General features: G+C 39.6%; 1 protein-coding gene and 1 long non-coding RNA gene across 4 annotated transcripts in view; one reads left to right on the top strand and one right to left on the bottom strand.

Moving 5' to 3' along the window:
* LOC102012665 overlaps positions 1-16,773 on the top strand; it is a 41,939-nt gene that overhangs the window by 22,586 nt on the left and 2,580 nt on the right. The window lies entirely within an intron of this gene.
* Htr7 (5-hydroxytryptamine (serotonin) receptor 7, adenylate cyclase-coupled) overlaps positions 5,273-16,773 on the bottom strand; it is a gene marked incomplete at its 5' end in the record, with an annotated part of 99,001 nt that continues 87,500 nt past the window's right edge. Inside the window, 2 exon segments of one of the 3 annotated variants that reach the window (XM_005385841.2) lie at positions 5,273-6,909; positions 14,727-15,482. In XM_005385841.2, the coding sequence (XP_005385898.1) occupies positions 6,612-6,909; positions 14,727-15,482 (1,054 nt within the window). In that variant the 3' untranslated portion in view covers positions 5,273-6,611. 3 annotated transcript variants of the gene reach the window in all.

Genomic DNA, 16,773 nt, shown 5'->3' with positions numbered 1-16,773 from the left:
AAAAACACATGAATATACATATAATGACGAAAAGTGTGCACTTTAGTCAGTGTCAACACTCATACTCAATGGCGAATATTCAACACATATTTTACAAAGATCTAATCTTTGTTTTGATAACAGAAACTTGACCAGCTCTTTTGCTATGGGAACCAAAATGTGATGCATTGTTTTTCAACTGACCTAGTGTTAGTGCCAATATTAATCAGTTCAGAGTCACTTAGTAATGTGGGAATTTTTCAGCTCCGCACTTATCATAAATTTGTTTAATGCAGTTGTTGCTTTGACGTCCATTTTAAGGACTGATATAAGTTATCTAAAACTCAAATGTGTCCCATCACCTTCATCTAGTTAGAATTTCACTATACATTTGTGTGTGTATGCTAGTAGCCCACTACTCCACCCCTTACTGACCCAAAATCCAACACATCCCATAGCTGCTGACCACAAAAACCATAAGAGTTAACACCAGAATCTTGTAAATAAGTTTCTACCTTTCCATGTTTTCCTTTACCAATCCATGAGCCTTCTGAAAATCTAACAGATAACTCCCGTGGACCTTAATAAAGGTTTTCTCTAGCTCCCTACCCACTAGCTGAGCTCTGTCTCCTCCAGGACTATCATCAGCCCCTTCAACACCCTTAACTTCTTTAGGACCTGAGTAGTAAGTTCTTCTTGTGTCTCACCTGACCCTGACTTTGCCCTGGTCATAGCTCTTAAACAGTAGCTGTCCTAAAAATAAAAAAAATAAAAAAAAGAGTGACTGTTCTGGCTTATAGCCACTTTCAGCAGAAAAATCTCAAGATCAAGTTAGAAAGAAACTAAAAAATTACCACAAACATGCACTAGCAAAAACAAAAAGTTAAGCATCTTAACATGTCTTAGGTATCATAGTAGTGAACAACCTTAGTGAACAATCTGAGTAGTGATCCATAGTAGCAAACAATCTAAAGTGATCTGTGAGCTTCCTCCACAAGCTCCCTGGATTTCTGGTGTGTATTTTTTGTTAGTACATGTTTATTGTACATAGTGATTACATTCCTTGTGAGGAGTTGGTATATGTACACAGCACATCTTAATTCTTTTTTTCATCCCCTACCTCCCATCCATCTCTTGATCCCCTTCCCATCTGAGAAAGATCTATTTTCCTACTTCTTATTATCTGTCTTTTCTTTTGCTCTTTATTAATATTTTTGGTTTCTCATATAAGAGAAGCCATGCAATATTTAAGCTTCGTGTCTGATTTACTGCACTTAATATTATGATCTCAAGGTGCATCCATTTTTGAAGAAGTGACTGGAGAGTCTATAATTATACACAAATTATTTATATATTATTTCACATGACTATGTATTTTGACACTAACAGCATACTCAATTGGCTAAGTAAGTCAGTTTGATAGCATGTTTAGAAACAGAAAATTTCAACATTTGGAACCCAGACCAGCAGCACCAGAGTCACCTGGTAGGCTGGTTAAAAGGCTGCTTCACTCTGCATCCCACCCCAGAACAGAGCATATTTGAATCTCTTGAAACAGAGTCCAGGAATCTACACATTTAATAAGTTACTAGATAATTCTTATTCAGAATTAAGTTTGGAAACACTGGGTTTCAGATATAAAATAATGCTCACTCCATAACAACCTTTCTAATAATACCATCTTTGGCCTTTAAAATTTGTTGGTGACACTGTCAAAGTTTAGTACTTTCTTTGCCTTGAGAACAACTTAATTAATATAATTACCCTGAAAAGTAAATACCATGATGGTTAGGGTGGAGTGTCAACTTGATTTGCTTTGAGATCCATCCAGGTGACTGTGGAGCACACTTCCAGGTATATCTGGGTAAGTCATGGAGATGTGACTGGTCTATGTCTGGTCCCTCAACCCTTCCTCTCTGCTTCCGTTCCCTTACTGCTTCCCAGTCATTATCAACTAAGCACCTTTGCTCTGTCACACCCTTCCACCAAGTTTCTTCTCTGGAGCCAGTCAATAATGGACTGAATCCCTCAAATCTGTGGGCTAAGCTAAACCCTTTTTCTTTGTGGATGTTGGGTACTATGCCTCAGTGAAAGGAAAACTGACTAGTAAAAATATCTTTCAATGCTTTTAGGTCAGCATTGTGGATTCACTCTAACTGTAGGTCACTTATGAGAAAAAAACGGGAAAAATTTTAGAAGCAGCAGTTTAGAAGCCAATTCATGACTATTTCAGAGCATGGACTGAAACAGGAAGCTCCTCTGTACCGTACTGCTCCAGGGGTCGTTCTCAGGGACAAGCTGCTCTTTAGCAGTCCTTGCACTTCTTGTTAGGACCCCCTCATCACAGCCCACTGCAGAAGAGCCTTGCAGACTTGATGTCCTACCAGTACAAGGAATGAGTATGCTGTGGTGACTTCTTCACAGAGTAACCACTACTCACATTCAGTGAACAATGGTCAATTTCTGTGGGTTTTTTCTCCATGTTATGCCTGTTCTTATCATATTTATGTTGACTCCAGTAAGAAAAATAGCAGTCTTCTATTCTGCCTGTTTGTTACATTTTTCTTAGAATACATTTTTATTATATTTTTCAAATGTACAGGTATGTGACAGATTTTTAAAATAATAACTTCATCAAAGGTAGTTTGCAAAGCACTGCTGTATACCATTCTCTTTAAACAAATTCAGATAAAACACAGCTCTGGTTTACAGTTTTGTTACCTACAATATGACAGAAGATTGGAGCTGACCATCCACGAGATTCTTAGTGCCGTGATTCTCCATGGATGCAGTCATATCTCATTTTCCTGCAGGTGTGTTATTGACTTTGGAAACTGTCAATGATAACCTTTTATATCTACAGCTGACTTTCTGCTGCCTATCATTGTAGCTCTGAACCAGCTCTCTTGCTGTGAGACTGTGTGGGTTTAAAGAACAAAGAGCATCTTAATAATAGCTTGATAGGACTGTAATTAAGAAAGGTAATTTGCCACCAAAAATACTACATAATACATATCAAAGATAAACTCCAGATATTTCCTACCATCTGATGCTTTGGATTACCACTTCTCTCTTCTACCAGCACAAGTATAATTCCTTCCTCTTAATTTTTTTGAAATGCCTACGACTCAACCTGTTATCTGCAAAGCTACTTCTACTTATCAACCTCTCTCTCTACCTATTTCACAGGAGCCATAGCACATTTTGTTTTTATGTTCTTGTTGATCACATCATCTCCTTGTTAGCCTTTACTACCTGAGCAAGTATTTTTAAATTTTTATTTAACCTAATAGGGACCTAAAAAGCAATGTTTTCATGTTAGGAAGTTATTTTTATTCTCCAGAGAATGTGTACACAATGCAAGTTTAAAAAGCCATCCAGTTAAATCTGTGTCTGGAACTAGATCCCCTGAGTCGGTTCTCGAAGTCTACATGTTTACACATAATATCTCACATGGTATTCCTCACTATAAGCTCTGAGTAAGTAATGGCATCCCTATCTGCATTACTCTGAATGTTTTCAGAAGTGATGATCCTCTGAAAGTTTCCAAATGGCTTCTCTGTCTGCTGTTCAGGACCATCTGGCTAGCTATAGATAAACAAGTTTCAACATACGGGCCATAGCACATACCCAGCTCTACTCCACTAGTGCAGAAAATTAAGAAGAGGTCACTCTCTTGATATGAGTAACTCATGCAAAAGAAGCAGCACCGTGTAGTAGATGGCCTGCTTGCTGGTGTTCACAGAAGAGTTTAATTCCAGTTCCTTCTCCCACTCACTGGTCCTGCCCTGTCTCCTCAGTTCCTCATATGAAAATTAAACACAATGTCATAAGAAACACTGATTGCATGTCTACAATATCTATGTTCCAACGACGGTGCTACATAAAGGAACACATTGATGAGGAAAAGGACGTGGTCCCTACCCCTAAAGAATTACTGAACAATGATAAAGACATATATCAAAAAAATAATTGAGAGCAGGAAGATTATCCCAGACAGAGGGGGAAGGTGTGTGTGAAGATTCTGAGATGTGAAGGAACATGGACTGTTTGAAATAAGTTAAGATTTATACACATTTATATCCATTAAATTAAATTGGTAATTGAAGTTGATAATTCATTTGGTAGTTGAAATGCAGAAAGGAAAAGTCCTACCATCTCCAGATGGCAATTCAATTACATTAGCATAAACAATTTGAAAAATAGACTGCATTTTAAAATCCTATTGTTGAGTTCATTCCTGCAATCAATGAACCTAATAAGACTGAATGTAAACACAATCACCAAATATAGCACATACACAAGCATCTCAAACACCGTGGTAAATGCTTTGAGAGTTATGAAACAATTTCCATAAAATTCAGGAACTCTGTGAGTGCCACCTGTTTAATATTTACAAAATAAACTAAGTACTAAGGCAACAGGGATTTATTTATCTCTTACAAATACTTCACTTCCCAAGCATGGCTTCCCCAAACTCAGCCTTGCCAGAAGATGACAGCTGATACCCTAGAGTGAGAAGAGAGATTAGTCATAAGACTCATTTTTACTTGAACAGGAACAAAATATATATAAAAAGTTTATGCCAATGATTTTTCTCAACTCTTAGTTAAAATGAAAGCTGTATCTCCAGCACAAATTACATTATACGTGAATACTATTCATTTTTTTATTCCCTTTCAGTTGCTACCATTTCCTTCATTGCACTGTCATGTATTTACAGTGCAGTGTACACATGAAGCGCAGCCCTCCCAATGGCCAGAATGAAGCAAATAGTTCAATATGTAGGTGTGTCCGGCAGGAGAAAGAGCCAACGTGGATAATTAAAGTCCTAATAAAAAATTAAACAAGCATATTTGAAAACCTAAATAAATACAACTAACCATAACATCCTGTCTTCTACGACAGGAAAGAGGAGCATCACTTCCTGCAGCCTGCAACAGCACTTGTTATACTATATTGTGACACTTTGAGATACGTCTGCATTCTACTGGGCAAACTCCTTAAAAGTAAAGACTGTGCCAAACCTGTTTTTATTCCTTCAACACCTACAGTGATGAATGGAAAAGGAGCCCATAAATACCCATTAATCAAATCAAGAGATAAACACTGTCTTTAAATTGTCATTATAGAATTGAATCCTCACACTGAAGAGTAATTTAGTACAAAACTGTCCAGTGTTAGAAATTTAACACATATAAAATTTGCCCTTCTGCCATCTTTCATATCGCAACACATATGACACATATGACATCAGACCTTTCATTAAAAACAATTACTTAAGTTTCTTTATTACAGCTACAAATAACCTTTATTGATGTAATGTAATAAAACATTTTTAAATTTAACAACATGTATCTGACCATCATCAATCATTTAAATTGTGAATATAAGTATATATGGTCACTTTAGCAAATCTGCAGTTTGGGAATTTGTACAAGCTTTGTCTGAAAGGACAGTGCCGAGCTCCCCTTGCAGGCAGCCCTTCCCTGCATCTGGTAAGAAGCAATGTCAGTGACAGTTGGAAGAAGTCCCAAATCCATGTTGGAGTTCCACTTTATCCTGTGACAGGACAGCTTCTTTCATTGTAGTAAAATAATATTCTCTTTCAGTTCTCTTTTACTCAATGAAGGTTTGCACTCATTTTCCCCTTATAGTTATAGGTATTTTCCTGATCTACTGTCTTTCTATGTCCTTAGTTCAGACTGAGTGTAAATTGCTTTATAAAACACTATCCTCTGAAAGGACCATTTCTGTTCCCTTACCTACCCATCATGTCTACTACTCTTCTTGGAGAAGGGGCAGGGGAAAGGGGACAGAATTATCCAGGCACACATTTGATTTAAGATACAGAGAACACAGAAACAGATTCTTTAGATGGAACATTTCCCAATGGTGGTACAGGTAACCTCCATTTCACGTAACTCAACTGAACGAATACATTTATGCTCCAGCTCCAGAGCACCACAACCATTTATAGAAACCTATTATTGCAACAATTCTTCCTTATATCATACAGTTACAGAGCAGTCCCATGGGCTCATTGCACCCTCATATAAAGTGAGAGTAAACAACATGCCAATAATTATGTGAATATACAATGCAGGTAGGTAGCACTCATTCTTCATCCTAGTACAAACTCTCACAAAAGGAAGCCCTCCCACTTCTCAGGACTCCTCAGAAGTGCAAGTGCAAGAAAAAGATGAACCCAGGTTTTATGCTGCTCTCCATCCTGAGACCTGTTCCTGAGTTATACCATAACAGCGAGGAGTTAACAAAGAGTGGGAAATCACAAGGACCCTGCAGAAAAGCCAAACTATTTGACAAAAGCTTTAAACAAACACTGCTCTGGGGAAATCATTTGTATTAGCTGATGACTGGACTTCGTTTTCTAACATAGACATGCAACATATTCAACACTATGCTTACCACAGTTTTCTTGGAAAGATACCTTTTGTCATACAACAAAATACATTCTGGCTCATGAATGATTCCTGAATATTCACCAAAATGCCTAGACTTAGAAGCATTAGGGGTGTGTGTGTTGGTACCTTCTCCCACTTGCATGGATGTGGACGTATGCAAAGCACCAGAAACTGTTTCCCTTCTGGAACTCAGTTCTGTCAGTGTGCTTACTGCTGAGATGATCTGGCTGTCTTACACTGAGAACTATTTTCATTGGCACACAAAAGCATTGATCCACAAAAAAACAGAGAGGTCACCATCTCCCCCATGATGTACTTTGTACAACAGATCACCCTGTTTGTGATGTCTGGGCCATCCCAAGAAAGGGGCAGAAGCCGCATTCCATTTTGCAGTCTTGGCAAATAACTTCGTTCTGTTTCCACCTGTTTTGCCTTGTTTAATTCACCTCCATTATTCTGCTTTGGATCATGAATCATGACCTTTTTTTCTACAGTAGTCAGAGTTCTGTCTATAAAAAAGAGAGAGACAAGAAAATGTTTTAGAAGAACCGTAAATGTGAGTTTCCATTTCTGTAGTGAGTGGATTTAAATTTTTATAGCAGTCAGTAACTTGAATCATTTGTGGCTTCTAAAGGTTTATGAGCATCTCCAAAGGGAAAGAAAAAGTGCTGTGCCGTTTTTCATAAATTTCATAACTTATATAAGTTGCCAAGGCCTTAATATATTTGCAAATCAACCCCCAATAAGCCATTTAGAAATTCTCTTTACAATACGGCTATAAACCAAAATGGCTTTGCTCCTCAAAATCCTTGCAAAATACTATAGCACTTTCCCTACTAGAAAGAATGACAGCTACAAGAACAATTCCTAATGAGAAGCATCCTCCCCTTCAGGCCTAGTAATGTTTGAAGCAACCTATGTGCGCAGAAACAAAAACCCTACTTCCTTCACTTCCTCCTTTCAAATTCACAAAAGTGGCATGAGTCACGGAGAAGTGTGAGCCAACAGCTGAGAAAGTCTCTTTCTCCTCCTGGTGGAGATCCACACTCCCCTAACACCATGCCTTCACAAGCACCGGTTTACCATACAGTACCTCGTGCTGCAGAGCTGGCACTAGGAGTCCCAGACCTGGACATGTGCTCCCAACTGCTCCCCCTCAGCTAACAGCCCCCTTTCAGCTCAGTTAATCAGATGTGTGACTCACTGGATGGATTTTCCTGGTCACGGGATTTGTTTCTCTGTAAGACATGGTCGCTGGCTTTACCCCTCAACCACACACAATGGTGCCTCAGAACAAAGGCTGCACAGCAGCTCAGACCCTGCTTTCTGGGCTCCTGAGCATTTGGGGATGGGGGCTGGAAACAGACAGTGTCCCCATTCATGTTCCATAGACACTTGCTCCTAGCCTGGGGCCTTTCTCTCTTCTCAGTACCCAGAGGAGACCACACCCAGGCATCCTCTGCAGCTCATCATGCACCGGCACCAGTTTGTGACTCTATCATGAGAGTCACAAGCCTCACTCGCAGCACCAATCACCCCCACCTGCCAGCCAGTGGTGACAAACTGGGGAGTCCAGCCTCCAAAAGCTCAGGCACCCTTGGCTTATTTCCTACTGTAAGCACCACCCTCCCAGCACAAGCCATCTTGAACAAAACCTTAGCTTACATTAGTCTTGAAATCCATATTCCTTCTGCTGTGAGGCCTTCCCTACCTCATGTCCACGGGGGCTTGGGCTCACTCCTGCACAAAAGCTTTCATCTCCCCCCTCAGTCCTATCCACCAGGCTGATGCCACTCCACCCAGCTTCCCAGTGCCCCTCTGACCATGTTGTCCTCCTAGATCCTCCCCTATCACACTCTAGATCCACCTCAAGTATCATCTCTGTCATGTTTTCCATATGGACATTATCTTCCTAAGAATGCTGCCCCTCTGTATTCTTCTTAAGAATACCCCCTTCTGCATTGCTTAAAGTTTATATTCTGCTAGGTGTGTTTATTGTCTTCTCAAAAAAAATAGAGTAAAAGAGGGTAGGGCTGGGTATATAAGTAAGTGGAAACACATGTTCTTAGCATGCATGAGGCCTCCTTGGTTTGACTTCCAGCACCGCAATCAAACAAAAATGGGGCAATCTCCCACCTTTCCTACTTTAAGGAGATGTTGCAAAAGTGAAATATAAGCAGTTACAAAGCATGAAGCAAATAAATTATTAGTAGTAGTAGTAGTTGATGACAAGTGCTGAATTTCAGCCAGTTTATGATGAGGGCAAAAAGTCCATACAGTAGCAAACCTTTTGTTTATTTCTGTCTTTTTAAAGTAGCAACTTATCAAAAACACCCAGGGATTTAGTACACTTCATGTTTCTGCCCAGTTGCCTCTGGGGTCCATTTCATTCACTTTTATTATTTTTACATTATTGTTTCCATTAAAAAAAGGTAGAATCACGCTGAATTCCAAAGCTTCAGCATAAACCCTGGAGCAACACATTGACAGAATTCATGGCAGAAACTCAAGTTTACTCTGCTACAAGTCACTGTTAAGAGCCACTGCATTGACAGGGACTATAAGAGGCTCTTTGGAGAGAAAGACATTATAATCACCAAGGAGAAAAAGGGAGAGGGGAGGAAAGAGGGACTTCAGAACAACTTCATGACATGATTTTATATGGAAAATGTTTTAGAAGCTGTTTCTCAATATTGTTCACAAATGGTATCAAAGAACAAGTCATCAAAACCTGACATTTAAAAGCAATTTATAGCAATTCAAATCCCTAAGTAAAGTCACACAATTAAAAAGAAAAAAATCCCTGCTTACATCACATTATCACATTTGGCTTTGCATTACCAGTATTGGAACATTTGTGAAAAAGTGAAAAAGATTAAAATTGATAATAGTGAATTATCGGTGCAAAAGGATTAACAGCTTTTTCTGTCTATTCACTCTGTTACCCCAAGAAAAACTCTCAAGTGCCTGCAGGATTCCTGAGGCTCTGGTTATGGTGATTAAGAAAACTGGAAGAAAAGGGTAAATATTTGGAAGTAGCAACAGTCTAGTAGATTGTTCATGCAGAAAAGAATGAAAACTATTATGAGAGAGCAAAAAGATAGTCAAGCAAGCAGAATAAGAGGCAGAAATAATAAACAGCTAGGTGGGAGGAAAAAAGTTGGGGAAACCAGAGCAGAGGGTCCAGAGTCCTTAGGGTGGCCTCTGGATATAGGAGGGATAGAGGGAGAAGTATTCTCAGGTTTGCTATGAGGTATGAATTAGATGCCCTTTGCCATTCTTCCAGAGACTCCAGAAACTAACTGATTATGCCGTTCATATCTGTTGGGTTGTTTTGGGTTATCCACCTCATGGTTAATTTAATGCAACTCTACAGACTGTGGACCATGGGGTTCCTATTTTGATTACAAGTCTTTTACTAGCAATCACCACTCCCTCTACAGTACCCAGCCACTGGACTACAAAAGCTGACCAAACCATACAGTGAGTGTTTAAATTTTTTTCAAAATATTACAGTAAAAGACACATTGCCATTAATATCCCTCAAAATACTCTCTCACTTTGAACACATCCATCCCATTGTTCTTGCCACTTTCAGAAGCAGATCTGGAAGGCCCCTTTACAAAAGACATGATCAAAATATAGTGAATGCTGCTGCCGACTGTTACCCAACAGACAGTCAGGTTCATCAAAACACGATGACGTGTCCTCATCACCTGATCCACCAGCTCTGGCACCACGCCACTTCTGGTTCACCCCAAAATCAAGATGGCCATTACAAGTAAATGTTTTGAATCAGTTCAGGATATTTAAGTAGCCACAACAGTGCAACTGACATTCATGAAAAGGGACTTTCCACAACTGCTTATAAACTAGCAAGAGAGATAAGTGTGTTCCAAATGAGGGCAAGTATTTTGAGGCAATGTGATTTTTTTTTTGTCATTCTTAAAAATTTAAATATTCACATTTTTCAATCACAGTACATATATGAGTTTCCAGTGGCAAGGACTATCATGTATTCATCCTTTTACTCCTGCCATGTCTGGCGTCAAACCTTTACATAGTAGGTCCTCAAAAATAAATCAGAGGAGAAACTCTACATCCAGCCTCTGTCTCTGGTTCACCCCACACAGTGCTACTAAATTAGTCTTCATCACTTTGATGACTCTATATCCTAGTTGCAGAGATCTATCCACATCAGTGTTTCTCAGCTTTAGCTTATGGGTTGGATAGCTCCTTGTTGTGGGTGGCTGATGTGTGTTTTGCAGGACCTTTAGCAGCTTCCCTGGCATCTACCTAGTGACTGTCAGTAGTTTACCCCATACACCTCAGTTGTAACCACCAAATAAATCTCCAAATACTGTCAAATGTCTCCAAGAGAGAGGGAAAAAAATTACTCCAAGTTGAGAACCACTTATCTACACTAAAAGTCCCAATTCTTGGAGCTGGCCTAGAAGATCCTTTATAATGTTGCCTCAATCCATCTTTCTACTCTGATCTCCATCTCTTTCCTTAGCTTCAGCCAGGCTATCCTTTTCATAACTTCCTATATTGGTGTCTCTATGTAAAATGTCCCCTTCACCTGGAGTGCCATTTCTGTTCATCTTTGGCCATCCCACCTTCAGAGACACACTTGGAAGGAAGTTTTCCTTCAGGGAGTCTTCTCTGATCAGCATTAGTGTAAGCTCTGAGTTATTTTCCTCTTGTTTCAATCCTATAGGTTTTCCAGTCTCCATGTTTTCTTACCTTTAAAAAACTGCCGAATGTACATATCTTGGTCCATTTGGGCTGCTATAACAAAATACCATAAACTCAGTAACTTATAAACAACAAGATTTTATTTCTAGAGGCTAGGAGGTCCACAATCACGGTACCCTGAAACAACAAAAATTACTAAAAGATACCGTCAAATGCAGTGGCTAGCTCACAAGACAGTGCCTTCTAGCTACCTTTTCAGATGGCAGAAGGCACAAACAAGTTCCCTAAGGTCTCTTTTTAAGGAGACTAATCCCATTCATGAAAGCAGAGCCCTCATGACTTAATCACCTCTTAAAAGTCCCACCTTTCAACATTACTGCCCTTAGGGCCAGGGATATAGCCCAATGGCCCAAGCGCCTGCCTGGCAAATGCAACGCCTTGAGTTCAATTCCTGGTACAAAAAAGAAATACTATTGCACTGGAGATTGAATTCCAACACATGAATTTGAGAGGAATGCAAACATTTAGACCACAGCAGCATATAAATGTGTTTCTATGGTCTGTCCAATAGAAATACATCTATAACAGTAAAAGTGTCATAATTTCAGTATTTACCTTAGGCCATGGAAATTACCTTTAAAAGAATTGAAAAAGAAATAGTCCAATATTGGTGCTAACTAGAAAACTGCCTGGTATAGAGTTAGTGAAAAAAATAACAGTTACTCCAAGTACATGCAGCAGCTCTATCACTGGAAATTTCCTAAAATTCATATATTTTGATGCCAATCTTCCTAAATTATTTTTATACATTATAATTATAAATTAAAACTGAGAAAGACATAAGAGGATAGTAACTCTTTTAAAACAAAGAATAGCAAACTGGCTTATGAGCCAAATTCAGCTGCCCATCCTCCCCTTGTATAAATAAAGTTTTACTGGTATACAGTCATATGCATTTGTTAACTTATGTGGATAATAAAGGCACAGAGGAGTAGTTTTGATGGACACCATATGACTATCAAAGCTTAAAATATTTACTTTTTGGCCCTTCACAGTAAGAGTTTTAAGTTAGACTACTAGGAAAACAACACCCAAGGATTCAGTTAAAGACACAAAAGCAAATATTGTTGTACTTTATGTTACTACTTTACCTCTGTAAGAGGCACAGTCATATGAAAGCTAAAATCACTTTTGGACTTGGACTTCCTGGACTCAAGTCCAGCTCTATCACTCTCACTGTACTACTGTGGGAAAATTACATCATCTCCCCAAGCCCTTGTTTTGTCATATTCACAATGGACAGGAAGAAGTAAAGTCTTGAGGATTAAGGGATATAATTCCTATACAGTGCTCAGCACAGTGCCTGAAAATGAATTCTTAATAAATATGTTGGTTTATTATTCATTTTAAACTAAAAAACCCATTCATGGTACTTTAAAAATTATCATTTCATTACCTGAATTATCTGTGAATTATTAGCTAAAATAATAAAATTGTTCTTAAATTCTTTGACTCTAAAGAATGCATGCAATTATAGTAATGTTTTCTAGTTTCATCACCTGATCCACCAGCTCTAAAGAATGCATGCAATTATAGTAATGTTTTCTAGTTCAGGGTAGTATTTGCACTTCCTTTAGCTGCTTAATGGACCCCCGTACAACTCAGGCTTGCCTTTTGCCTGGCCTGCTCGCTATTGCCCAAGACTTTCTGCAAAGATACCCCTTATCATGTGACTCCTGAGAACTGAAACCAACATTCTTTCCTTTTCCTGGGCAAAACAATCCTAGGACTAGGCAAAATAATCCAGCCATATGTTCCAAGATATAGCTGCTTCCATGAGATAGGACTGTACACCAGCTAAAATAGCTTACTTACTAAGACTAATTATTTGTTCATTAATACTTCCTTCAAAGACTTCATCTTACTGCACCCACCAATTCAACATTTTCCAGTCCTCCTCAGTTCTCTACCTTAAAACACCCAGCTCAAGCCCTAAAACGCTATCAATATACTTGTCTACTAAGATTCTAAGAGATATCTTCCCATAATGCAATATATCTAATAAGTTTAACTTCCTCTAAATAATAGTTCATTCTGTTTGTCTTCTTACAGAGTCAGTGGCTAAAACCCTAGCTCTTAACATTTGATAGACAGCTCTTCACTGTCTGCAGACCTCAATCTTGACAGGTAGTACTACATAATGATTAAGAGAATATATGCTGAGGTGATTTATATGACATCCATGTGATCATAGGTCATTTATGTCCCTGAACCTCAAGTTATTCTTCCAAAACCTGAGGATACTGGAAGCACCCACTTTACAAGTAATATGGTGCACAGTATGTGGACACTGTTTAATAATTTTAGCAATTATTTTCGTTGTTAATCATCTACTATGTCAGCTACTGAACATATTCTGGAACCTGAAATAATATTATCTTTTTAAAATGCTACTTTTCACATTGTTAATAATTTCCTGTGTACAAAGCAATGTATAAAGAGAAGTAAAAATGAGTACCTATGAAGCTACACCCAGTCAAGAATTAACATACTTATGGCCTACCAACTTGCAGCTGTAACATAAGGGCAACCTGGTATGTAAAAAATGTGTGGCACTAGGCTTTAGATGGTGTGGGACCTAGACTTAATTGTGACACTAGCTAAGTGTGGGAGATCTCTCTAAGTTTCGGTGACCACTTCTGTCAAATTAAAGGACAGGACAAAGTGAATGGAGAGGCTCCTTTTGGCTAGAGCACTCTCTGTTTGTTTCTTCCCACCAGGGACAGAGAGGAGGAACACTTCCTCCTCCCACACTCCCAACACTGCATGCTCTCACCAGCACCTCCTTCCATTTTCTTCTTCCAAATTTCCTTTCCCTCAGCTTTCCAGCATGAAGAAATATCATCTTCCTACATTTAAAACAAAATCTTCTCTTGACCTGAGAGCTCTGCTCTCCTTTCTTTTTCCTACTCTACAATTCAAATTTGTGACCACATGGGTTACTTGTGAAAGTTCCACTTCCTTGTGCCCGTTAGCCCTTTGGGGTCTTTTTTGTAACTCGATGCTCTTAGGCACTGAGGCAAACTCAACAACTCTAGGAGTTCTCAACTGCCAAGAGAGTGGGCAGCACTTCCTGAAAGCTCCTGTGGCATTTAAGACCTTGCCCCATCCTGGCATCTCCTGTATGAATGTAATTCCATACTAGAAAGATCATTTTTGTTTCCTGCTACAGAATTTATTGATGAAGTATGAGACCATCAAAAGAGTTTTACCAGGTGGAAGAATAAATACCCATTAAAATGGTAATGTCACATTAATCCAGACATGACATAACTGAGACATGATTTATGGAGAAAGAAGAGAAAATACCACCCCCTGTGTCATTAGTCACATCAACTGCAATTCATGAATGAATCATTCTCCTCTTCCAGTCCAGCTAAATTTCTCTCAGGATTTTGCAATTTAACTGGTAGAAGACTGGAGTCTAATCTATTCTGAATTCTAATCTAGTATGTTAGTAGAAAATAAAGTAGCTACTAATTCAGGGAGTATTTGGGGATGCACTTCAAGAATTTGCATGAACGGTTTGGGAGATAGAGGGAACAAAGGGGTAAATGACCTTACAGCACAAACTCGGGTCTCTCTGGCCTCTCAGCAAGCTTCAGGGCCTCGTGCATGCCGGCAGCCGAGAGCTTCCGGTTGATATTCCGGTACTGGCACTGGAGCAGGCTGCGGTAGGTGGTCCTCAGATCCCGGTTGAAGAAGGCATATATAAAAGGGTTAATAAGAGAGTTTGCATAGCCCAGCCACAGACATGTCCTCTCCACCCACAGCGGGATGCAACTGCAGGCAGTGCCACAGATGAAGGGCCTGGCTGTCGAGAGGAGGAAAAATGGCAGCCAGCACACAGTGAAGGCCCCAACAATGATCCCCAAGGTGGTGGCTGCTTTTTGTTCCCTCTTAAAGATGGAGATGTTTTTCCTTTCATGTTTGAGGAGTCTCGAAAGATTTGCACACTCTTCCACCTCCTTCTGCAGCTTCACCATGCCATTCAGAGAGATGATGCTCTCGGGCTGCACGCGAGGGAAGCCGGGGAACTTGTGTTTGGCAGCGCTCTTCCTGGCAGCCTTGTAAATCTGGTAGTACATGAACAACATGACCGACATGGGGATGTAAAATGCCACTGCAGTGGAGTAGATCGTGTAGCCAAAGTCCTGGCTAATCAAGCAAACCTTGTCATCATTCACATTCTGAGCCCATCCAAAGAGCGGGGGTAGAGTGATGGAGGCTGAGAGGAGCCAGACCGAGAGGATCATTTTTGCCATGCATTTCCCGTTCTGCCGCACAGGGTACGTGAGAGGCCTGGTGATCCCAAGGTACCTGGTGGAGAAATGGAAAATGACAGGTGATTACTGGGGTTCACAACTGCTAGCTGAGGGTACCACCAGCCAGGCACAGTTCTCACAACAACCCATCTATGTAGCTGTCGATGTTACTCCCATTTTTCAGAAAGGGCCTCTCAGATGCTGCCTATGATTTTTTTTTTCTCGGTCATGCAGTCAGCCAGCAGCACTGCCGGGATTCAGCCTGACAGCCCCATGACCACAGCCACCAGGATCAGCCAAGAGCAGGATGTCCAGGCTGAGGCAGGATTAGTGTCACATCCCCACACAGTGGCGATTGTCTCCCCCACTCTACCGTTACCTGCCCATGATTTCTGCAGCTGTTTTAATTCAAGGCAGCTTTTGATTCATTCAAACTTCCCCTCTGCAGTGTAGTAAGAGCATTTCCTTCGAATCACAGAGATTTAGGAGATTTTCTGAAAATCCTAGGGTTTTGGATTGGAACGTAGAAAGTGATTGCAGTAATTTTGTTGTTTTTGTTTTTGCTTGTTTGTTTTTACCGCAAAAATATTCTCATGCAACAGCAACATCAGAGGTACATTCTATAAGATAAGAGTTGCTTTCATCACTATTCCAGTTCTGCGGCAGATCACAAGAAAGGCTACAATTCTGAAAATTATTAGGCAAATCCAACATTTTCTGTATGCCTAGTTCCACATATAGAATAAGTATTTCTTCATCTGTGTTAGGATTTCTAATTTAAAAGAGATTGAGCAAACAGTGAAAACACATACAGTAAGATGATCTGCCAACTACGTAACATTTTTCAGCTTTTCAATCCTTTTCTCTATATTTAAGTGTTCACCTCTGCTTTGGGGAGGATACACAAAGCACTTGAGAAACAAAGACAGACAAAAGCTGGTCATTCTTTTGCTGCTTTTATGTATATAAAAGATACATTCTTGAAACATGGAAAAGGAAAGGTACAGAGAGTTGGTAAAATGCCAACAGCTTCTTTTATGAAAATGGGTCATTTGGTAGATTAGAACATTAAAAAATTCTGCTAGACATATCCTGATGTTTAAATTATCCCACAGAAGTCCCATATCATGCTTCCACAATGAAAACTGGCAACACAAGAGAAACTGCAGTGTGTACAGTAAGAAGAAATAAGTGAGATTTGCTTATTCATCAAGAATATCTCTTTTTTTTTTTTTTTTTTTTTTGGTTTTTCTCCAGTACCGGGAACCGAACTCACAACCTTGCGCTTGCCAGGCAGGCGCTTTTGCCGCTGAGCTAAATCCCCAGCCCCTCATCAAGAATATCTC

This window comes from Chinchilla lanigera, unplaced genomic scaffold, assembly GCF_000276665.1.
Source record: "Chinchilla lanigera isolate Chin_1 unplaced genomic scaffold, ChiLan1.0 scaffold00024, whole genome shotgun sequence".
Classification (NCBI taxonomy): Eukaryota; Metazoa; Chordata; class Mammalia; order Rodentia; family Chinchillidae; genus Chinchilla; species Chinchilla lanigera.
The sequence above is the reverse complement of the archived record's forward strand: the minus strand, read 5'-3'. Positions and strand labels throughout refer to the sequence as shown.